Here is a 10,681-nt window from a genome sequence, read left to right as displayed (position 1 = left end):
TATTCTATTCTATTCTATTCTATTCTATTCTATTCTATTCTATTCTATTCTACTGGATTCAACATCTGTATCCAGCATAAAATGGTGATTTGTTCCTCAGCTGGTCTTGTGTGTAAATCTGACCCAGTTCTGGATGTTCTCACAGAACCCCGTGGACCTCCGTCACATGGATCCAGATCAGAAGGACACAAGAAGACTCTTGAGTTTGTCTCAACCAGAGCTTGACACCAGCRGGAGCTTTGACATCCCACCAGCTGTTCCTCTGGCCTCAGACCCATCACAGTCCACCGTCTGTTTCCCATCAAGCTCCCAGTCAGAACCTCAGAACCTTCTGACCAACAGCTGGGTCACAGAAACCCTGAGAGATCCATCTGCTTCAGTGTCTGAGGTGCAGCTGGACGACTCAGCTCCAACAGAGACAGAAGAGCTTCCTGTTCTGAAAGCTGTTCTTTCAGCTGGACCCCAGTCTGTCCCTGATGGTTCTGGACTCCCACCAGAACCAACATGGGTCATGCCTGGCACCCTGGATCCCATGGCAGTCCACCAGGACCTGCCTGATGGCATCCTCACTACATCAGCCGACACCAGCAGCACCTCATCATATCACCTAGATGGTCCTGAGCCCCTCCTGATGAACCCTGGGTCCAACAGGACCGGTTCTRTGTCAGGGGCTGACCCTCTTGGACCAGCTGCTTGTCAGGGACCCTCAGTGCCCCTAACTGAGAGAACAGGTCCTAGAACTGTAGCTCAGACCTCAGCTGTCAGGGATCAGAGCCCTCATCCAGCCTATCAGGACTCAGGTTCTGCTCCAGAACCAAACCTTCACCAGGAACCACCGACCCAACCAACAGAAACCAGTCCCCCAGAAACTGGTACCATGACTACAGCTGTCAGAGATCAGAGCTCTCATCCAGCCAATCAGAACTCAGGTTCTGCTCCACTTGGATCAGCTGATTATCAGGAACCTTCAGTCCTCCTCACTGAGAGAACTGATCCTGGATCTGAGACTGGACCTGGAACCCCAGCTGTCAGCAGGGATCAGAGTTCTTGTCCCATCAGTCCTGAATCTGTGTATGGAGCTCTGTACGAGACCCTGTTCCCCCAGAACTTTAGCTCTGAGCTTGTGTTGAGCCCTCTGACCCACATGACTGTGGACCACCCTGTCTCTGAAACCCAAACCAGTACCCAGTCTCAGGAAGAAGAGCCACCCCACCTGTGGTCRCCTGACCCTGCTGCTGGTTCCTGTTCAGCTGACATAAAACTGACCAGTTCTCCAGACCAGACCCCACGCTCCTCTGAGCTGCAGATCCAGACCAGGTCTGCTCTGAACCAGACCTGTTCAGAACAGCTGGTCCAGCCCTGTCTGCAGGAACTGAATCAGTCCTGTTTGGAGCTGGAGTGTCAGAGTCCAGGTCTGGTTTCTCTTCCTGTTCCTGGCTCGTCCCCAGGGACCGGAGCTCAGGTTCCTCAGTCCAGACGCAGAGCGGTCTTTGTCAGACAGGTGATCACAGCTCCTGCTGACAACATGATCCCAGCCAAGGATTCAGAGGTGAACCCCAACAAGGAGGGCTTCCCTGAGCCTTTGAGCCAGACCGATGGCAGCAACGGACCTCTGAGTCCGTCTTACCTGAGCGTGGGATCAGATGAAGGCAGCACGATGGAGGTTTACTTCAGCGCTCAGGAGGACAACGACAAAGAGAGCGAGGAGGAGGAGGAGGAGACGCTCCCTGTGGACAAAAGAGAGGAAGTGCTTGTACCTGAAGGAGGGAAAGACCTGCAAACAGGGGACAGACAGGAGAGACACCTGGGACAGGAGAGACACCTGGGACAGGACAGACACCTGGGACAGGACAGACACCTGGGACAGGAGAGACACCTGAAAGGTCCTCCACTGGAAACTAACAGAGAAGAAAATCCTGGAGGTTCAGAGGATCAGAGTCGGTCCAAAGAAAACTGTGACTTTGTTCTGGGCAGAACTCCACCGAGTCAGGAGAAACAAACTGCAGCACCTGAGAAGGAGGAGCTACCGGCCCCACAGGTTCTGCAGGTGAGCACGATGAAGGAATGTGACTCTGCACTGCCCTCCTCTGATCTAGAAGGGGAGGGAATCCGAGAGCCGTGGCCCCCAAAGCTGCAGGACCAGTTCCTTGTTTTCACCAGGAGCCCTGCTGAAACCCGAGGAGGCTCCACAGGGATCAGAGCCAGCACCGGGGAGGAAGACGAGCACAGTTCRCTTTCTGCAGACAGGTGTGCTGCAGGTGGACCCACACCTGACGCTGCTCTGTGCAGTCCTGAGGGGGCGGGATCAGTGAGTCAGAGTGCCGGCGGGAACCCGGCAACATTCCAGCAGGTGATAGTGGAGTCACCAGCCGCAGAAACCCCAGGTCCTGACAGAGGAGCTGCACAGCTGCATCCAGCTGAGGAGCACAGGTGAGTCACACCTGGCTTAGGGTTAGGGTCACTAACCTTCAACAGGACTGTCTGAAAGCTACTGCTGACTGCTAGTGTAGACRTGAAGCTGCTCAGAACCTTCAGGTGATGGACTCTATCGTCACGTTGTTTTACCTGCAGCTCAGGTGAGAGAGGTTCTACCTCTGACTCAGGTTCTGCTGACAGAACCAGATGGATCCACCAACATTACCTGTAGAACAATTTCTGTTTCCACTCAGAACTATCATAGAACCCTGGTCCAGACCCAAACCATCATGGAACCGGGCTTCTGTACTTGACCTGTTTGTGCAGCCAGACTCCAGCATGGTACCACCACCTCCGTGCTTCTCAGTGGACCCATTGACCTGGTGTTTGTGTTCCCTCTGACCGCTGAAGGCTCCTTCAGAGGCTCCTTCAGAGGCTCCTTCAGAGGCTCCTTCTTTCTTCTTGTTGCTGACAGCAGTCAGGATGCTCCTCTTTGGTCCTGTCTGGAATCTGGATTTGTCTGATCCAGGTTTCTGCTGTGTGGTGGTCCAACCCTGATGGACCCTGGAGAAGCCCACGCTGCCTCTGGACCATGTTAACACCTGTAATTCTGAGTTGTAGGACCTGACACAGGTTCYCTGAAGTAATCCCTGGTCTGTGTGGTCCTATCAGCTGTTGGGCTGGTTCCATGGGTCCATTCTTTGAACTGTTGTTGGAATCCAGGACCAAGTGAAGTGGACTGAGCAGAATTCAGTCCACCTGCAGCTTCTACCTGTTGTTCTGCACTCACACATGTTCAAACTTCAACTCATTTTCATAGAAATGCAGTTCAACAAGYCTGTACTGTAAATCTGCTGCTGTGGTTTCTGTTTCACCTGAAGCTGGATTTAAAGCAAACATGATTCACAGGAATGATGCTTCAGGCAACGATGGAGTAAAACTGTGAAGAATGTTAAACCACACCTGGGCCAGGTAATCTGTTCCTCAGAGAAACCTGAGCTCTGCTGGAAATCCTCCTTCTGAGACCGGAACATTTYCTTCAAATGGTTTTCTAAAACTTTCATTTCTTGGTCTCAGAACAAAGAAGAAACATGAACCACATCAGATTTTCCCTAAACACCAGAGTTTATTCTGCCTGGTGAAACACAGCCTGTTGTTCTACGCTTTGCTTCATACACAGGGTCTGGACTCTGTTAGCCTGTTAGCCTGTTAGCCTGTTAGTCATTAGCCTGTTAGCCTGTTAGTCATTAGCCTGTTAGTCATTAGCCTGTTAGCCTGTTAGTCGTTTGGCTGTGATGTATGTAGTGTAACAGCTGGACCATGAAGGAAGCTAAGCTAAGAAGCTAAGTGGAGTTGTGTGTGCTGTAAACAACCATCTCCTGCTGGGAGGAGAGAAGTAGCCGGCTGTAGCAGCCGGCTGTAGCAGCCGGCTGTAGCAGCCGGCTGTAGCAGCCGGCTGTAGCAGCCGGCTGTAGCAGCCGGCTGTAGCAGCCGGCTGTAGCAGCCGGCTGTAAAAGAGCTGCAGGTTTTGAGACAGATTGAAATTCTACCAGAGAAATCCACGTCTACAGGAGAAAGCCCAGATGGAGCAGAACAGACGGGTTAGAATGGAGTGGAACCAGAACTCTGTGGTTCTGTTTCAGTCTCACATGGTTGTGGAGAAAGTTTGGCCCACTCTTCTTTCCAGCGTTGCTTCAGTTTATTGAGGTTCTGCTCAGCTCTCTGAAGGCTCCAACACAGCTTTTCAGTCTGGTTCAGGTTCTGGTCTCTGACAGGACCACTGCAGCACTGTGGTTCTGTTCTTTATGGCCCGTTCTGTTGTAGACCAGCTCTGTGGTCCTGTTGGACCCAGTTTGACTCTGTCTGGTCTCTGGGTGGTCCACTCATCAAACATCAGGCCTCTCCTACTGTCCTGACAGCTGGGAGGAGCTGTTTGCTGCAGTGCATTCTGGGTAAACTTGTCCTCTGATCTGGTTCTGGTCTTGTGGAGGTCCTGTGGTACCTTCAGATGAAACAAACCTGAGTCATGTTGCCATTTTGTTTTAGAGAGAAGAGTCTTTCTGCTGTGACCCCTCCAGACAAGTCCTGACCTTTGACCTGCTGACTGAGGCCAGTGGAGTCTGACCTTTAACSTTTGACCTGCTGCTGTGTCTGCCCTCTGCTGGTGATGAGAAGGTCGGGTCAGATACAAGTGCTGGACCTGAAGATCTGGGTTTATTTAGCATGCCAAACTTATATTGTGTTTGAGCTGGATCAGAACCCTCTGATCAGTTCTTGATACTTTGAGTGAACTAATATTCAGTGTGTGTTTAAACCAGCAGGGGGCAGCAGAGACTCSTGTTTCTGGGTTCTGTTAGTTGAGTTCAGCTCACAGGCAGGTGCAGAACAAGCTGCCTGTTCTCAGGGTGACTCTTCTTTAACAAGCTGTTCAGGACCTGTGAGCCTTAAAACAACCATGATGCAGACACTGACTGACAGACTGTGAAGGTATTCAACCAGCCACACCTGTCCCACAATCCTCTGCTCCCGTCACAGCTCAGCTCCTAACCATGACAACTGTCAGTTATAAGAGTTTAAATAATATAAAGATACGAGTTGTTTAGGAGCTTCGTCCAGTTTCTTCTTTTAAAATGAAATCAAGCTTTTGAACGATTCAGGAAGAATTTAACCAATGAATGAATCTGATGACTTGTGTAAAGTCTGAATAAGTGCAGGTGTTTGTGTTGTGTGTCAGCTGACTGTCTGCATGAAGCTTGACTTGTATTTGTTGTGCTGTGTGTGTTCCTGCAGCTCCCTGCCTTCTTCAGCTGCAGCTTCAGTCCTTCCAGCTGACACCATGAGTTCAGCTTACAGCACTCTGAGCACCAAGCTGAGCCTGAAGAGCTCGTCTTTAACCAGTGAAGAAGAAGCCAAACCTCGTTTCCACAAAGTGTCACTGGTGAAAGAGGCCGACAGCAGCCCTGACACTGGATCAGAGTACTCCGATTCAGGACCAGAGTACAGGTGGAAGAACAGGTTTGTGGGGGTAACTCAGTATAAACCATCTTTCACTTCTTCAGACTCCACTTCCTGCACACAGACCAGCTCCTCCTCTGTTAGCCCCGACAACGGTCTGAGTGACGGGACTGGCTACCTGATCCAGGACTATGGAGCAGATGAGTGGAGGCGGAGCCTGATGGAGGAGGTGGAGCCAGTTGTTACCGGTGAAGAGGCAGGACAGACAGAGGGAGAGTCAGATTGGGAGTCTCAGCAGCTCCCTGTGTCTTCCTGGAGCAGCTTTGACGACACCGACTGCTCGGACTTTACGGGACTGTTTAAGGCCACCCTGGTGGAGCTGACCTCTGACCCCGCAGCCCCCACCTCCACTCCCCCGTCTTCCCCTGACGCAGACTCACCCATCCACAACGACATGGACAGCCTGGTGGACACTCTGAGAAGCATGGGGCCGTCCCTGAGGCCAAAGACCGCTGTCCTGCGTCCCCCTCCACCGGTCCTCGTCTCATCCCTGCCCCCCATCGTGGAGGATGCTCCTACTYCTGTCAGTCCCCCTCTCAACAGCAGAACCACAGACTCAGAGGAGTCCCAGAACGGACTGTACACACTGCCAGCTGAGCTGGGCCTGAAGAGGAGCGCCTCCAGAGACACCCGATCCCCCCTGGACCTGATGAAGAGGAGCCAGGTACCTCTCTCTCAGCAGGTCTGTATAGTCCTTCAGTCTGGTTCTGTAGGGGTGTTTAGTCCTTCAGTCTGGTTCTGTAGGGGTGTTTAGTCCTTCAGTCTGGTTCTGTAGGGGTGTTTAGTCCTTCAGTCTGGTTCTGTAGGAGTGTTTTAGTCCTTCAGTCTGGTTCTGTAGGAGTGTTTAGTCCTTCAGTATGGTTCTGTAGGGGTGTTTAGTCCTTCAGTATGGTTCTCTAGGAGTGTTTAGTCCTTCAGTCTGGTTCTGTAGGGGTGTTTTAGTCCTTCAGTCTGGTTCTGTAGGGGTGTTTTAGTCCTTCAGTCTGGTTCTGTAGGAGTGTTTAGTCCTTCAGTCTGGTTCTCTAGGGGTGTTTTAGTCTTACTCTCTTCAGATTCTGTAGAGTTTTGAAATCATTTGAACTTGTAGACCTCTGGGCTTTCCTGTCAGGTCCAACAGAACCTTTAACCATCACATTCTCTCAGAATAAAGACCGTTCCCAGGTCCAGATTACTTAAATGTTCCAGAACTTATTGGTTCTGGTACTGCATCATTCAGCAGTTTATGTGAAGAACCATATCTCATTCCAAATGRTTCAACTGATCCAACAGCTGTTTGAAGACTTTGATCCAGATCTTCTGGGTTTTGGTTGTTCARTTTGTCCAAACATGTCAGAACCATTTCAGATGTTCTCTTTGACTCTCCTCAGGACTTTCCCTCCCCCCTGCTGAACGGAACAGAACCTCCTCCACCCCCCTCCACCGGATCTCGCCTCGACAGCAGTGTCATCTTCAGCAGCTACCGCTCCTCTTCCTCAGACCAGACTGTAGAGAACGGGACGACCCAGCAGACCCTGTTCTGCTCTGGCTCGCTGCCAGAGATCAGACCCTCGACTGAGCCTACCGTTGTCAGACTTAAAGAGCCAGCTGAGATGGGGGCCGGTCCAGAACCATCACGGTCCCGCTTAGAGCGCTTGTCCTTCCTCCTAAATTCTTCTTCCTCAGCCTCACTGAGTGGAACTGAAGAGTCCAGCAGCTCTCGGATCAGCCGGTCCCCTTCCCTGGGCCTCAGCTCCCCCCCATCTATTACAAGCCCAACCCTCCTGCTTAGCCCCACTGGATCCATAGACCTGCACCGGCCCTTCTCCATCTCAGAAACCCCCTTATCCTCCATGTTCAGCCAGGGACCCAGGACCCTGCAGAGGAGCCTCAGCTGTGAGGAAGGATCACACATGTCCCAGTTCAGCAGCGTGCACACTGGGCCCCAGTTCAGCAGCGTGCACGCTGGGCCCCAGTTCAGCAGCGTGCACGCTGGGCCCCAGTTCAGCAGCGTGCACACTGGGCCCCAGTTCCAGAACCATCAAGCTGAACCAGACCAGAGCCTGTTGTCCAAATACAGAGCATTTCCAGATGCATATGTGAGTACTAGTGTGTGTGTGTGTGTGTGTGTGTGTGTGTGTGTGAACACAGAAATGTGAAACACCTGATGTGAGGTTCTGGTGTGGAGCTGTACTTCCTGCAGGTCATGTGTCTGATAGTTACTGAGTCCTGATTTCCCTGCTGTTCATCAGTCGTTCCACATTAGATATGTGGAGTCACACCTGAGCTGCAGGTGATGTCTCTGGTGTCAGACAACAGCTGGTTCAATCTGCAGAAAAAGTCTGATTTTAGGTTTTTTTGTACCCATAACACCCACCCCCCCCATGTTAAAATAGTTTTATTTTTAATTGATGACATCACAGACTGTTTGAAATGAATCTTGAGAGAGCACAGGAAACGACTCCCAGAGTTCAAGACAGTCTTTTGGTCCCTTTGACAACAGAAGTGATCTTTCCAGATCTGCACAGGAAAAACAGTTTAATAGGAGAAAGTGTCAAACTTAAAACAAATCAATCCAGTTGGTTTCCTGACGTCTCCAGTTCAGCAGTTTGATTTGTTTGTGTGAAGTTCTCTGGGTAGACGCTGAACACAGGACTTCATATAAGAGAGGATTTCTCTGTAGAAGAACCCTCTACGCTCAGAAGGTTTCCTTCACATTCCCCACGACCCTCATTATGTCCAACCCTCAGACAGAACAGACTGAACACTGCTGACCTGYGTTTCATGTCATCTGTTCAGAAGTTGTGAAGTTCTTCACATTCCCTTAAGGAGGAGCTGTTCTTTGATTATTTAGACATTTAATCCATAAATMTGGATGTTACTGGACATGTGATGTAGGTTAAATATGAACTCATCAGTCACATGGACTATTTATCCTTCAAAGGGGAAATTCAGCTGAAAATCACAGCAACTCAACAAGAGTACAGAACCCCAGAGGAGTACACAGTACACAGTTTTACTGTGTACTCCTGTGGGGTACACAGTGCTGTGATTATTACACACAGGTAACACACAGTCTGCAGGTGTGCAGGGGGCAGAAAGAAGGAGCACGTCATGCTGCAGACTGCTGGACCTGAAGTCCTGCCCTGCAGCCTCACATCCTGTGGGCTGTTGGTCAGGTGGTCCACACCAGCGTGCTCCTGGGGGGAGGCAGGGAGGCGATGGGATCTTCTGGATCCAGTTTACATCCTGACAACAGATTTCCTTAGAGGTTTGGACCGTTTCACAGAACTGGTTGAAGGGAAGCATCCAGGAACAGATCTTTAACCTTTTGGACTCTTTTACATTTTAAACATTTTAACCTGTTTTTAGAGCAAACAGGTAACATTTCCAGCTGTCAGGTGCACACAGAGACACAACAAGTGTCAGTTCTGCTTTTCTTCTTTATTCTGCTGTGATCACCCTGCAGTCTGAGGCTGCTTCATGTCCTGCTGTGCTTTGTCTCACACAACAAGGATCAAAGATGAAACATCTCCATCTGTGTGCAGGAAGAGTCAGGCAGCAGTTTGAAGTCTGCAGGACGCTTCATGTTGTAGAGAAATAGTTCTCAGAGCTGTCMACACCCACTCCAGCTACCTTTCTGCTCCTGCACACATCAGACACACCTTCAGACCTCGCCCAGCTTTCAGGACTGGTTAGCTTGACGAGGTGCAGCTGACAGGAGCACAGAGACTGAACATGTCTGTCACAGGTTCACTCATCCATGCACAGGTTTGGCTGTGTGGTTTGTGTGATGGGATCACTTTCAGGCAGTCAGTGAAGAAACAGAAGCTGCTGCAGCTGCAGCTCTGAGGACCTGTGGCTGTGCAGGTGTCAGAGCTGCTTCTGTCTCATTCTGTCAGGTCTGTCCACTGAAAACAAGCATTAAGACTGGTTCTGACCCACGCTGCGTGACCTGTTGTTGTGTTGATAGAAGAGCAGATCAGGAGGACACTCTGCAGGGTTACACAGATCCTGGTCCTGCAGCTCTGAGGTCTGCTGGAAGCAGCAGGACTGGAACCAGTTGGTCTCTGTTCAGTGGTTTAATATCCTGATTCTGCATCAGACCGCTGAACAAACATCAGCTCTTTGGTAAGCTGAGGCTGGACTGGAACCATGTGAAACCCTGGTAAAAACCAGATTTGTGTATTTCTGTCCAGAACTGAAAGATGTTTGTTAAAAAGAAAAAGGGAAGCAGGAGGATCTGCAGAGAGGGGGGCAGCTGGGGTCTCTGACTCATCAGGTGAAAGTCTTTCAAACTGTTGTGTAACCACAGAGCACCTGTTTCCTTCTGTTTTTGTGGACAAACTGGAGACAGAGCTGAAACTGGAGCTGCAGCAGCAGGACTCTGGTTTGTAACTGGATCCTGAAGGTCACCTGTTTCCTGCACAGCTACAGGGACACCTGAGACCCTCACCTGATCAGACCCCCTGCACACATCTGCCTGCTTCATTCCTGCTAAGACTTTCATAACTTCAGACAGACAGGATGTGTGTCTGCAGGTCTGCAGGTCTGCAGGTGTCTGCAGGTGTCTGCAGGTCTGCAGGTCTGCAGGTCTGCAGGTCTGCAGGTCAGCTGTCAGTGGAGGAATCAGGTGTTCTGTCTGAGTCTGAGTGATCCGGACCAGCAGGTTCTGGTTCTGTCAGCTTAGACTCTTCAAAACTCCAGAAATCATTTCTGCCTGAACTCCTCACAGACCTGTTCAGGATTAAATCAGGTCATTTTCTGTCTCCTGCAGCTGACCAAACAGAAGGAGCACGGCAAGATGAACCCTCGACCTGGAAAGGTTAGTCTGTCCTCTGTCCTCTGTCCTCTGTCCTGTCCTCTGTCCTCTGTCCTCTGTTCTCTGTCCTCACTGTTCTCTGTCCTCCTGTCCTCTGTCCTCTGTCCTCACTGTTCTCTGTCCTCTGTCCTTTCTGTCCTCTGTCCTCTGTCCTTTCTGTCCTCTGCCTCTGTCCTCTGTCTCTGTCCTCTGTCTTCTATGTCCTCTGTCCTCTCTGTCCTCTGTCCTCTCCGTCCTCTGTCCTCCCTGTCCTCTGTCCTCTCAGTCCTCTGTCCTCTGTCCTCTCTGTCCTCTGTCTCTGTCCTCTGTCCTCTCTGTCCTCTGTCTCTGTCCTCTCCGTCCTCTGTCCTCTGTCCTCTCTGTCCTCTGTCTCTGTCCTCTCCGTCCTCTGTCCTCTGTCCTCTCTGTCCTCTGTCTCTGTCCTCTGTCCTCTCCGTCCTCTGTCCTCTGTCC

The 10,681-nt window shown here is 50.9% G+C and overlaps 1 protein-coding gene across 1 annotated transcript in view; it reads left to right on the top strand.

Moving 5' to 3' along the window:
- The window catches only part of LOC106536514 (mucin-17), a gene marked incomplete at its 3' end in the record, with an annotated part of 33,378 nt that overhangs the window by 18,410 nt on the left and 4,287 nt on the right, over positions 1 to 10,681 (top strand). Inside the window, 4 exon segments of the mRNA XM_014033809.1 lie at positions 146 to 2,430; positions 5,206 to 6,112; positions 6,798 to 7,505; positions 10,184 to 10,231. Coding sequence (XP_013889263.1) covers positions 146 to 2,430; positions 5,206 to 6,112; positions 6,798 to 7,505; positions 10,184 to 10,231 — 3,948 coding nt within the window.

Source organism: Austrofundulus limnaeus, unplaced genomic scaffold, assembly GCF_001266775.1.
Source record: "Austrofundulus limnaeus strain Quisiro unplaced genomic scaffold, Austrofundulus_limnaeus-1.0 Scaffold1854, whole genome shotgun sequence".
Taxonomy (NCBI): Eukaryota; Metazoa; Chordata; class Actinopteri; order Cyprinodontiformes; family Rivulidae; genus Austrofundulus; species Austrofundulus limnaeus.
The sequence above is the reverse complement of the archived record's forward strand: the minus strand, read 5'-3'. Positions and strand labels throughout refer to the sequence as shown.